At 43.9% G+C, this 13,577-nt stretch overlaps 1 protein-coding gene across 3 annotated transcripts; it reads right to left on the bottom strand.

Annotated features, from left to right (window-relative positions):
* Positions 1-471: 471 nt before the first annotated feature.
* phf19 (PHD finger protein 19) lies at positions 472-12,804 on the bottom strand. Of its 3 annotated transcripts, none has more exons than XM_041937156.1 (14): positions 12,601-12,804; positions 11,357-11,534; positions 11,193-11,274; positions 10,530-10,643; positions 8,490-8,584; positions 7,367-7,515; positions 7,182-7,277; positions 6,828-7,017; positions 6,623-6,690; positions 6,387-6,533; positions 6,009-6,069; positions 5,835-5,920; positions 5,668-5,754; positions 472-3,197 (listed from the first exon to the last, which is right to left on the bottom strand). In XM_041937156.1, the coding sequence occupies exons 2-14, from the start codon at positions 11,531-11,533 to the stop codon at positions 2,855-2,857; spliced, it is 1,695 nt and encodes a 564-aa protein (XP_041793090.1). In that variant the 5' UTR covers position 11,534; positions 12,601-12,804; the 3' UTR covers positions 472-2,854. The 3 variants fall into 3 exon arrangements, with proteins under 3 accessions (XP_041793090.1, XP_041793089.1, XP_041793091.1); XM_041937155.1 differs by having other exon boundaries at positions 5,668-5,757; XM_041937157.1 differs by lacking the exon at positions 5,668-5,754.
* Between the last annotated feature and the right edge of the window lie 773 nt (positions 12,805-13,577).

A 13,577-nucleotide genomic window follows, 5' to 3' on the forward strand; every position in this document is an offset into this window, starting at 1 on the left:
AACAGGACTCTGGGTAGTCTACAAGATGATATCACTGACCTGTCTGCCTCCATCCACTACATACACAACTAAAGCTGAGAGACAGGTACACGTAGGTAGACAGAGAAAGAGAAGAGAGAGACAGGGAAGACGACACAAACATAATGACAGGTTAACGGTGGCAGACAGGTAGACAAGGGGACAGGAAGACACATGCAGATGTTGACAAATGAAGACAGGTAACTACAGGTAGAGACAGGACAGACGGGGAGACTCACAGACAGTCGAAGGTACAGCCTGAAGCTTGTCTCTGGGTTACTTGTCACGCTGAAAGTCAGCTCTACCTGTCTGCCCACCTGTTTATCTGCAGGACATCAGACTGATTCTTAATGTGTGTGCTTTGTTTCTCACGTGCTGTATAACACCTTGATTGAATTAACAGATTATCACCTGTCACACTGTGCGCGCACACACGACAAACAGAGGTCAAATGTCAAACAGTTTTTTTATTCCAGAAAGATGGCAGCTGATTGGTCAACTGAACAGAAAAAAGGCAAATATATAGTCACATGATCAAAACAACAGAACAACAGGCCAATGGAGGGGAGTGTGGTTACCCTGGATGCAAATTTAAAGTGACAGTGTAACGTCTCAGAGACCGTTAGCACTATTAGCACTGTTGGCATTCCTCACTCAAATCAATGGACTGTTAGCTTCAAGCTAACCTCTGACGTCAAAACAAAGCAGAAGTAAACAGTAAAGTGGAACATCTAAATCTGAATAGCCAAGGCTCCTGATCACTGATCAATCTCTCTGACCGATGATAAGTTTGGTGAGTGAGGCTGATGATTGCATAGATACCATGACAACAGTGCAAGAAAAACAGCTGCTGACAAGAAACACAGAACAAGGAACACTATGAAGGTAAAAACAAGGAAGGTTTGTGGTTTTTAACTGTCAGGTTGTGGGTGAGTGTGATGATTCCTCCTGTTCATACTGACTGAAGTGGTCTCTTCATAACCCTGGAAGCCATGGAGGACCAGATCCACAGTCCTCCTGGTGAAGTGTTTCTCTGTGTCCCCACAGTCTCGAGCAGGTTTACTGTCAGTGTTCCACACAGGCTGCAGCTACTGCTGAGGTCAGAGGTGTGTCCGGGTTTTATTTTGTGAATCCGATTGGTTGAAATACATGCAGGAGAGTTCAGGTCACGATATTATTGGCCAATTCTGATTATTTAGACTTAATATCCAGAAATGTTGTTTTTAGACAAAAAACATAGATTAAATTGTAGAGGAGGCTTTGATACAGCATTTAGACGAGGATATAACGTGACAGAACAGTGTGTAGATATATTATATATAAACACACACACAGACAATATTTGTGGCTAGTTTAACTGGTGAAGATGAGCTATGTTTGGGGATTTGGACTAATGACCTCAGTAAAATCCTGACAGAATCTGGTTTTAAAGGGAAACAGAATCTGGTTTTACAGGTAAACTTTATGAATTTTCAACCAGATTTGTATCATCACAATGCTAGTAGTATATGAAATAACAGTGTTCCACATTTTTATATTTCTGCCACCACAAATTCACACTGAGTGAGGGGGCGGCAAGATTCTGTCTCTCTATCGATTATTTCCCACCTCAAATGTTTGCAGAAGCATATTTTGCTATTTTATTATTATGTATATAATTTTTACTGCTCACTATATTGATATTTTATGATGTATAGTTTGTTCCATCAGGGACCGTCTATCCGGTGGTGAAACAGCCCTTTAAACACACTGTAGGTTTCATTTCTCCAGCTAAGACTGTTGACGTCTCATGTTCACTTCAGATACTTTCAGGGGACTGTAAGATGTATGAAAAACACTTTGCTGTTGGCTCAGACTAAATGAGTCTGAGAGGTTTGAGATCTCAAGTATCTTTAAATCCTGCTGAGTTCACATTGAAACTGGAAACAGAACAAAAACTCTGACTGGAAGTTTATTGGTGAACCAACATGACCCGGGTCAGCTGGTAGAAAACGTCTTCTGCGACCTCGCTGACTGGAAACTAAACGAGCTTGAACCGTCGGTTTTCTGACTGAAGATCTCAGTCTGCTTTAAATTAAGTGCTTTCTGTTCAGTTGTACATTTGAAACGCTGGTTAAATACATGAGAAACTTCTGAATGAAAGAGTGATTATAACTCACAGGTAAGAGTGAGAACAGGTGAGGCGGTGTGCTGTTTGACAGGAAACAGTTGGAGCCTCTGACTGTTTAACATGTCAGAGGCAGAGAAGAAGAAATGACACAATACCTACTGTCATTGTGATAATACACAGACCAGAATACTAAATATTCATATAACACTATGTGTGTGTGTGTGTGTGTGAATGTGTGTGTATGGTCTTTGGTTGTATTTAAAGGTTTGTCTGTTCTCACTAAATACTGATTTTACAGGGTCATGATCAGCTTTGATTCCTCCGAACTCACCTGAAAACCATCTTACAGATCTTTGACGGAGGGTTGTGGGGCCATGCGTTCTTCAGGGTTATCATTGTCAGATTCAGTACACTGTGTCCTGGACTAGTTCATGTAACACAAACTGGGTCCTGATCCTAAACTGGGAGAATACTGTTAATCTCGCCTTTGTTGCTGTTTTTGGTTGCCAACATTTTTAAAAACAATGACCCCATTAAAACAAGAACAGGTGGTCGGTCAGACTTTTGTCACGTACACAGGAAATGCACCATCGTTACTCGTGAGGTAACGGAGCACTCAGTTGTTTTGACCAATGAGAGCTGAGCAGGAAACAAATGTCCTCTGACAGGAAGTGAAGAGGAATCAAAGCTTCACACGACATCTAACCCCTGTTACCCCGTAATGTCCTAATAAGGTGTTGTCCCCTCCCACTCCAACAGGTACTGGACCGTCCCCTGAGGAGTAACACGTCGAGCCAACACCTGGTACCTCTCCCCATTGGTCAGTCTGCCTGCCACTCCAAAATACGAGGAGATGGAGGAGTGGAGGTGGGAGGAGTCAGAGGGAATCTGGGAAGGATCCGACAGGAAATGGGAGGAGTCTGATGTCAGGTGTGGGTGGTTTGTAGCATCTTGGTCCTCAAGCATCCCAGAAGGCTCCTCCCCTCCAAGCTCCTCCCCTGCCTCACTGCGACTGGCCCACTGGCTGTAGCTGTTGCTAGGCAACTTCCTCTTCCTGCTGCCCACCCTCCTTATGAAGACACAGAGCAGAGGTCAAAGGTCAGAGACAGACATCCTACAAGGAATGAGGTGGACAGAGACAAGTCGGCATGTGCTGTTGTAACCACTTCTTTCATATTGTTTGGTATACTTTTATTTTTTGACTGACAGCTTTGGGCCCCCCCATTTTTCACTCAGTGAAGCATCTTCTATTGCATGAGCTGTAGGTTGGCATTTGTTATGAGGTGGATGCTGCTGCACATTGGGTTCCAGGAGTTGGCATCAGGAGTGGCGGACAGGTCTCCTTCCCGTTATATTGATGGTATGGAGAGGGTTGATGACATTATTCTGTACATTTTGAAGGGGAGGTCATGTTAATTAACTCTGAGTTTGAGGGGGGGAGGTCAAGGTTGGTGTCTGGAATGTTACATTTTGTTTGAATGGATGATTTAAGTTGCAAATATTCCAGAAACAGATCCTGATTGTGTACTTCTGGACCAAGTGGGGGACTGAAACCAGCATATTGTTGTGAAAGATGTGTGTTCTGCCTTTTTCAGACCATGCCTGGAAATCAACTGATTTCTTGTTGCTTAGACAATCAGGTTTGTTCCAGATTGGAGATATGGAGTTAGATTAAATGCCTGAGAAATGCTTGATGAGAATGAGAAATCTGTTCTCTATCCAGCCATGTGTGATCTGACTGATCGGGGGGGATCCATTTGAATGTACTGAAGCTGCTTTGCCAGAGAGCAATGGTAAAATGTCAATGCTTCAATCCTCCTTGTGTTTCTGGTTTTTACAGAGTTGCCTGTTTAATTCTTGGAGTCTTGTTTTCCAGGAGAATTTACAGATAATTGAATCTAGAGACTTGAACCAGGACAGGGTGCGTTGGGTTGGGGCTATTCTGTCCACAGTGGAAGATGAAGTTGAGTCTGAACAGCTCTGACAGCCTGGGGGGAAACATATGCCTAAATACGTAGAGGGACATGTGGTATGTGGGCTGCCACATCCCAGCTGTTGCTATGTGATGGAAGGATGGAAGATTCATTCGTTAAGGGAGAAATCAGAAATCTTGTCTAATAACAATGATTGAGGGATTTGTAGAAACAGCAGTATATCATCCGCATAGAGACTAATCTTACAGTGTGCACTGGGCGCTTCGAGTCCCTTTATGCACGAATTCTGATGAATGGCTGCAGCAAGTGGTTCAATGAAGGTTCTGAATGGGGAGAGAGAGAGTGGGTATCCTTGTCTAGTCCCCCGGTGCAGTGTGAAGCTTTGTGAGGTTCTTCCATTGGTGACAACAGTGCCAGTTGGTAAATGATTCCCCAAAGCCAAATCTTTTTTAATGTGGTAATGAGGAATGTCCAGTTTACTCTGTCAAAGTTCTGCATCCTAAGGTGGCTATGATGGTTGCTGCTTGTTGTAATGATGAATAATCCATTATTCTGCGGGCGCTACTGGTTGAGTGTCTTGAAGAGAGTTTAAAGGCGGAGCTGATGAAGCAACTGTGTTTACCGGTGGAACAGATCCAACTATCAGCCTCGGTCCTGGGTATGACATCCCATCCTGAACTTCATCATAACGCCAATAACAAAACCCTCTGGTCTAAAATCGATTTCTCTTGGCACAAAAAGGGTCGAGGACTTCCAACATTCGTAGTCTGACCCACGCAATGCTCTTTTTCCTGGGCAGACGGGTCATCAAAGAAGACTTGCTCATAATCACATATTGGCAAAGTGTGAACAGTTCTCTAGTTTCCCAGTAAGATCCAGAAGGTCCATTGTTGTTAGCTATCATAAATTGTCTCGTTTGAAGACTTTTGTATCTGAGGTTACCCTGTTGGCGTGTCCATCCAAACAAAAGGACTCTATATTTCTTAATAGTCTGAGTTGTTAAAGATAGTTGTAAAGCAGGTTAGTCTCTTCTACTCTTAAAGGATAACTTTGGTTTTTTACAACCTGGACCTTATTTGTAGCATTAAATACGACCATTTACTCACCCAGACAACTTTGGTGGCATTTGGAGTCGTTTTGAAGAAATTAGCCCCAGAGGAGCGGCGCGTATATCCGTATAATGCGAGTACTCGGGGCATCCATGTGCAGCCTCTATATAACGCATAATCTGCAGAAACTCGTTCATATTCAATATTTTGTTCTGATATGCTGGTGCTATTCCCCTCTGAGCCCGTGGTGGCATGTTATCAACATCCAGCGTCTCTAGGCAACTACTTCTGACGTGGATGACATCATTTTCGAGCGCCACACGCTGCGAGCAACCAGCCACAACACGGCTAATTCTGCGGCGGTCGGCTAGTTTAGCTGTAGTTTGCGACTGTTATTTTTCACAAAATAGATGAATATTTTTCCGACTCTGAGGTGGTTTCTTTAACTGAGCTGAGTCACATTACTCAAAACTGAGAATTTTCACTGATGATGATCCACAGCTTGAGCTGAGGACAAGGACACAGATGGAGGACTGGTTCGTAAACTGCTGGTTACCTGAAGTGATAGGAAGCACTAGTTGTAGCAGATCCTGAAGTGGAGGCATCAGTAGAGTCCTGATCGATACTGACTGTCCGACTGGAACTACTGAGAAGGAAAATCACATGGTAGCAATACGACGACATTCTAGAAACTGTTTATTGGTGAACTGACTTCTGTCTCACCTCTTGAGGCTCTGCAGTTCATCCAGGGTGAAGTCGAAGATGTTGGCCATGTGATGGTTGGACGTCCAACTGCAGGACAGCTCGTTCTGCACACACATTCACAGTGATGATACAGAAGACCGTTTAGCCTCGGACACAGGAGGAAACAGACAGAGTAGAGCAGAAGAGTCTTACATTAGGAATGGCATCTTCTAAAAGCCACTTGGACTTCCTCTTCTTCCTCTCAGCTGAAGCACTGCGTAAACACACGCGCACACACACACACACACACACACACACACACACACACACACACACAGAGATAGTTATATTTCAATTACAAAGAATGACTCAAGCCTTGGTTCTCAGGTGATATGATAATGGAGACCTTAAAACTCCCAGGCCTACACAACCACAAACTGAAGTACCTCCTGGTTTCAGAGACTACAAAATGGACTCTTCGGACTACAAACTGCAGTACCACCTGGTTACAGGCTTACGAACTGGAATGGCTCCTGGCTTTAGGACTACAAACTGACCTGACAAACACGTCACTGGGAAAATGAGAAATACCTGTTCCTGACAATGCCTTTCTTACGGCCCCGTCCTCCATCATTCTGAGCACGTTCAGGAAAGAGCTTGGTGGGGGGGTTAGGAGGGACTCTAGTCCTTAGACGAAAGATGCATTTCCTTTTTTTAATCTCCTTCCCACACAGAAACCTAAACACAAACGCACACACACACTCATTAATATGTAGAATACAAATATACCCTTCAGTATACAGTTTATACAAGAAGGTGTTCCTTACTTGCTCTTGTATTTATTCAGAGCGTCCAGCAGATGCTGCCCTCTCTCTAATGACGGAGTGTTAGACAGCTAAACAACAAACAAACGAGCAGGTTAAAGTCGTGACCAGGGTCCATCCAGCTGAAGTAACTGGCTAGTTTAGTTCAGCACAATTTCAACTGTGGTCTGGCAGTTTGTTCCAGGTTTAGTTAAGTATAGTCTGGTACCTTCCCGAGCTGTAAATGTTCCCAGTTTGCAGAGACAAAGGTGAGGATCTCGTCCAGCTCAAAGTATTTCTTCTTGCTGCTGACCGACAGGTTGTAGAGAACCAGGTGAACGAGATCGACCCACCTCAGAGAGAGACGACGGACGTACTCTGATCCTTTATTACACGGCGAACACAGGAAGAGGTAAAACCTGAAGTGGAAGAGGAGGTAAGACAATCACAAAAGACAATACATAGAGGAAAATAAAGAGGAGCACAAAGGAGAAATGAAGAGCAGATCATAATACAGGTGTAAAGAAGGGCGTAAGAGGAGTGCAGGAGCAGTAGAGGCACATTAGAGGAGCTGCTGTATCACCTGTCTCCAAACATCATGGACTCCTGCAGACACTGGGTGCAGGCTTCATGGAACCACTGCTGACATCTAAAGCACTGCAGCATCTTTAGGTACCACCTACACACAACACATGAATGTGGTTTGAGACGGATCATCATTAGTGTAACACTGTCAAAGCGTGTGTGTTTCTCATTGGTTGGCCTTACTCTCCAGGGCCTCCACAGTAACAGTAACACTGTTGCTGATTGGTGCGATGTTGGGAGTCCCAGTCCAGAGAGTCCAGGTCATAAGGTAACACCTGCTTCATGGCTGACAGAGCTTTGGCTATAGGACCTTTCTTTAGAGCGCCCCCTTTCTGTGGGGAGGAGAAATGGACAGACAGGAAGTGAGTTAGACTATCTATCCTTATCTCCATATTGAAATCATATAAAATGCCCTGGTACCCCCATATTTAAACAATATTACCGCCCTTCACTGTCTTTGGTCGTTCCTTATTTCAAACTCATCTTCTATCAAGATCTGGTTTTTAATTGAACACCAGCTTCACTAAGCACAGCCAATTTGGTGATCAACACATTACATCTCATGTACCTGCTTCACAATGTCACTATTCACTTAAGTTCACTAATTACAGTAATCCATACATTTAAAACCATAGTTATAAAGGCCAAATACTTCAAATGCAGAAACATGTATTTGTGGTAGTAGGAGTTAAAGATTATGTGCAGTGACTGATACAGACTACAAGGTGCAGTAATGAATAGACCAGAGTTACACATGGCACAAAAAAGTTTGAAAATAAAAGGAAGTAATCTTGAGAGACGTTTTGGCTAGCAAAAGAGATGTAAACAACGTAATGCTGTGTGTTTCTCAGTGTAATACTGAGCCGTTTGTTCAGCCAGAGGTTGAAAGGGAAGGTCTTACATATTCCTCTTTTAAAGGAAAGCTTAAAGACTGGTTAAACTGCCCAGAAGTGTGTCCATTCAGTAGACTGAGACCACTGGATCTGGTAAAGTTGGACAGTATTAATTTGCGTGCTTGTGAATGTAATTTTGAAATGTGTATTTTGTATTTGTATTTTTATGTAATGTGTACTTCCATGTTTTTAATGTGTACTTCCATGTTGTTTTATTAGGCCCAAGGACTACAGTTGCAAATTAGCTAATCAGCTATAAACTGGCACATTTAGAGCAATGTTCATCAATGTGCACTGTCCTAAATAAAAAAAAAAAAAGAAACCAGAAATATGATGTTCCAGTATTTTTTGTAGAAATTACAGCCAGACCCCCACAGATTTCCTCTGATGTTCCTGTGTGTGAGTGTTTATACCCTGACAGCCAGAGCGAAAACACAACGTCTACAGAACCAGGGACTGAGACTGATGCTGCCCTCTACTGGAGGAACATGGCACTGCTGGTGGAAACCTGTCACAGAGGCAGGGAGAGACAGAGAGACAGACAGGGAGAGACAGAGACAGGGAGAGACAGAGAGACAGGGAGAGACAGAGAGACAGACAGGGAGAGACAGAGAGACAGACGGGGAGAGACAGAGACAGGGAGAGACAGAGAGACAGGGAGAGAGCCAGAGAGACAGCCACATAGGCAAACTGTATTATTATTCAATCAAACACCTGGACAAACTACAGCCCGGGGCAGTGCTGTGGGTGGCCCGGGGTGTGGCTGTGATGCCAGCATGCCCTGTCTTGAACTGGCAACTATGTCCTTAAAGGAAAGTTAACTTAAACAGCGTAGCAAACCAACGGAGGCTGGTAGCAAATTGAGGAGTCAAAATCCAAACTTTATAAAGTAAGAAGCAAAGTTTATGTTTATGGATAAGAGTTGACAGGAAGACTGCCGACATGTGACACCTTTTATCTTGTGTTTCTACAGTAACATATTTCTTCGCACACGTAAGGAATTATTAATCTGTCGTATTTCTTAAAAGGAGTTTGGTGTACGTTTAATTCAAACACTGAATGTATGTATTTTATTTATTATTAGTTTTGTAGCTAGTTATTGGTTTGATTAATGGTTTACAGTCTCATAATGTATTACTGACAGCTGCTGATCTGGCTAATTATCAGCTAATTGGACTCACTTTCTAATGACAGTATGCAGTGAATGTTGTTATTGATGACTCTTGGTGCCTGAAAGCCGTGTCTCTGCCTGATGTAGCATGATGTGAAACACTATAACACGATGTAATCGATCTAACGAATGTAGCGTGATATAACACAATTTAACATGATGTAATGTGACGTAACATGACGTCACGTGATGTCACGTGATGTAACTGTACAACTGTACAGTGAGACTGTACGACTGAAATGTGTAGTTATTATGTGCAATAACCTCTGCTCCTCTCTGGTTACGTCCAAACATCCAGATCCACTGCTGCTGAGAAAAAGACACTCTCTATATTGTTTCTTAAACTTACTGTGCATAGGATAGCTTATTTTGTTTAATAACACACAGCCTGTCTCTCTCTCACTCACACACACACACACACTCAGAGAGTGTGTGTGTGTGTGTGAGTGTGTGAGAGAGAGTTAACGGTTACCGTTAACTCTCTCTCTGTGTCTTCAGTTTCTGTCTCTGACCTGTCTCTCTGTCTCTGTCCCGTCTCTCTGTCTCTGTCCCGTCTCTCTGTCTCTGTCCCGTCTCTCTGTCTCTGTCCCGTCTCTCTGCGCTTTCATGGTGCTAAACTTCAAACTTAAGCCGTTTTAATTTTTGTGGTTTGCACAGTTGTAAGTTATTGTTCCTATTGTTCTTATTTGCACCTCCATTTGCTGTTTGCACCCCCCCCTTGTGTGTTCTGAAATGTTCTAAAGAGCTTCTGTAAGAGGGAACTTCTCCACTGTGAGATTAATAAAGTCTCATCTAAGTATCACAATTATGAATGAATGAGATGAATGAATGATGAATGATAACACAATTCACATGATCTAACGTGACCTAACATGCTGCGACATGATGTAACATGACGTGACGTGATGTGATGTAACGTGACCTAACATGACGTAACATGACCTAACATGACCTAACATGCTGCGACATGATGTAACATGACGTGACGTGATGTAACGTGACCTAACATGACGTAACATGACCTAACATGACCTAACATGCTGCGACATGATGTAACATGACGTGACGTGATGTAACGTGACCTAACATGACCTAACATGATGTGACGCGACCTAACATGATGTAATGTGATATAACGTGATGGAACATGATATAACATGATGTCACGTGATCTAACATGATAGAACATGATAGAACGTGATAGAACGTGACCTAACATGAGATGCCCCCTCCAGACGTGACCTGTCGAGTCTCAGTCTAGCCAGCTGCCTGTCTCACTCACCTATGCCGCACTTCCCACAGATGAGGATCTGGTTGTCTTGGTTTAATTGGCTGTCAGATTTTGACTCCGCCTCCCGACACACTGAGCAGCGAGGCTCCTCCCCCGGCACTCCGGCTGCAAAGTGGTTGGACATAAGATTATGACTGACAGCGAGAGGGAAGACAGACATCTGAAACAGCAGTGAGACACGATTATGGTCATTTTTTCTGTCTATCTCCTTGTCAAGGTCTACCTGTCTCTCCAAGTGCCTTTATCTGTCTGTTTCTCACCCTGTTGGATGTCTCTCTCCATCTGTCTGTCTCTCTCTACAGCTGTCTCTCACTCTCCACCTGTCTGTCTTTCTCTACCTGTTAATGTCTCTCTACATCTTTCTCTTTCTCACTGTGATGGATATCTGCTTCTCTACCTGCGTTTGTGTTCGCTATATTGGATTTCTGTCTCTACCTGTCTCGCTCTTTTACTCTCTCCATCTGTCTGTTTCTCACTGTGTTGAATGTCTGTCTCTCTCTACCTGTCTGTCTCACTCTCTCTCCCTACCTCTCACAGCGTTGAATGTGTCTTTCTCTCTTTACCTGTCTCGCTCTCTCTTTGTCTGTCTCTAACAGTGTAGGATGTCTCTCTGTCTGTCTGTCTGGTTTGCCTCTCTCTGTGTCTGTCTCTCACCATGTTGAATGTCCTTCCAGAGGACCCAGAACTTAGAGTTGTCCTCAAATGTGACAAAGCAGCTCTGCCTGGGGGGGCTCACCTGTCCAACCAACACAACACGCAGAATTAAGCCAACCAATCAGAGGAGACTATATTTGACTTTGTGTGTGTGTGTTTGCTACCCTCTGTATCTTGCCCAGGTAGTACAGTCCATCTGACCAGTGACAGAGGACGAACTGTCCAACACTCAGACTGTACTCGTCCCCCTCGCCCAGATCCCGTACACCCCGACATGCCCCGCTCCCCGTAGACACCTGCGGCTCCAGACCACAGAAGGCTTCGATCAGGTGCTCGAACATCCTGCGGAGAGACAGACAGTTTTTCATCCATCATCAACACTCGTGAAGTGAAGGAACAGCAGATGGATCCAGCTGAACTGAATGTCGAAGGACCTTCAGGCTGCTGTCTGACCTGCACATCAGTGTGTCCGTCACACATCAGTGTGTCCGTCAGCTGATCAGTAAGTGTCAGAGCAGAGACCTTAAACCGGGTTTAGAGTCTGCTGCACTGTTTGTCCACCAGGGAGCGCTGACAGGAGCGGCCATACATTCTAAACTGTGCTGATTAGGGTAACTATTCCTTAAAACAAATAATGAATACAGATCTGTAGCAGGACTGCAGTCTACATCAAAAATGTCTGATTTATGGACATCAGACTTTTTAAACTCCCAGATGTCAGCTGGACTGTAGAAACTCATTATAAAGACAAGTTTAAGTGAAATCGCGCTGTGGCTTCACTCAGCAGACAGACAGGCAGGCAGACAGGCAGGCAGGCAGGCAGGCAGACAGACAGACAGGCAGGCAGGCAGGCAGGCAGACAGACAGGCAGGCAGGCAGACAGACAGACAGGCAGACAGGGGCTGTGATTCATTTCTGAACTGTCAGGGGGATTTTGACATTGGGGAGCATGCGCAATTCGTCCACAGAGGAGAACCGAGACCCACATTCCGTTTAACTGACGAACCGACTAACCGCAAGCTAACCACGGGTAACGGCCCACCCTGAGCCGGACCGGGTCACAGCGGGCTAACTAACGGACCAACTGTGGGGGGAGAGCAGCAAACTGTGGGCTTTGCCTTCTGTTAACGTGTTTTTACAGAACACACAGCCTGTCTCTCTCTCTCTCTCTCTCACACACACACACACATACCGTTAGCTAACGGCTCAATAACTGAACTGTAATAACTGTGTTTAACGGAACAGTCTGCCGTTACCGACGTTAACCTACTTCAGCGGGCAGTCAAACAGGTCTATAAACCCTTTTCATAGCGACATTATTGAACATACTGTCGGCTCAGACCCGGTTAAAACAGCCGGTCGAACCGAGCAGAAGCGGGCGAAAACACATAAAGCAGAGCTGTCTTACCTCCCCAGAGCCGGTCTGTCTGCACCTGTCCTCCAAACAACAGACACAGAGGACACAGACACTCCGACAGCCAGAACGGACACGACCGGGACAGACAGACAGACAGTTTCTGTCTCTGACCTGTCTCTCTGTCTCTGTCCCGTCTCTCTGTCTTGTCTCTCTCTGCGCTTTCGTGGCGCTAAACTTCAAACTTAAGCCGTCGCCATTTTTTCAGTTTTCCCGCGAATCAAAGGAGGAGGTTTTCCCTCATTTACATCAGCTTCATCCTCCCCGCCGTCGCGAGCATCGTCATGACGTCACCACCAGGAAGTCCCGCTCACCGTTCCCTGCAAAACTCCATTCACTTTTTCACAGATTTTACTTTTTATTTAGAAAGTTTTGTCAAAGAGTGTTGGACTAGCTACTGAATCTTATGTGGAGAAAAATAACCGTATTTGTCAACTTCATGAGAGGACAATGTTCTCTTCAATTACATTTGTCATTTATTATCACATATATAATTTCTATGACAATCAATAGTATATCATATTTCATTATTAATCTTCCTGTAGTACTGGGACAATGTTGTGTTCATAAAACTAGATGATCAGCAAAAACATAATGTTATAACTGTGAAGTGTAAAACTGATTTAACGATAAAGCTATAAAATGATGGAAAGCTCCACAATGGCTGCTAAATGACCAAGTGCTTAGATTCTTTTCTCGGCTGCGTAAGAAAAAAAGACCAGTGTTATTTGGTCCAAGAATGATTTAAATTAGAATTTAGTACTGTTAAATATTGAATCAAAGAGCTGAAAGCTAATTCAAACTTTTGAAATATATGATTTATTGATTGTATCATGGTAGTTAATCATCACAGATCCACTCTAACTAAAGTCAGATACCTCTAAATCTCTCTTAAACTGTGTGAAGGATTTATACTTTCCTGCGATGCTGCAGTTTGATAAATATGAGCCCAGATCTCGTCCAATCGGAGA

Source organism: Chelmon rostratus, chromosome 5 (assembly GCF_017976325.1).
Source record: "Chelmon rostratus isolate fCheRos1 chromosome 5, fCheRos1.pri, whole genome shotgun sequence".
Classification (NCBI taxonomy): Eukaryota; Metazoa; Chordata; class Actinopteri; order Chaetodontiformes; family Chaetodontidae; genus Chelmon; species Chelmon rostratus.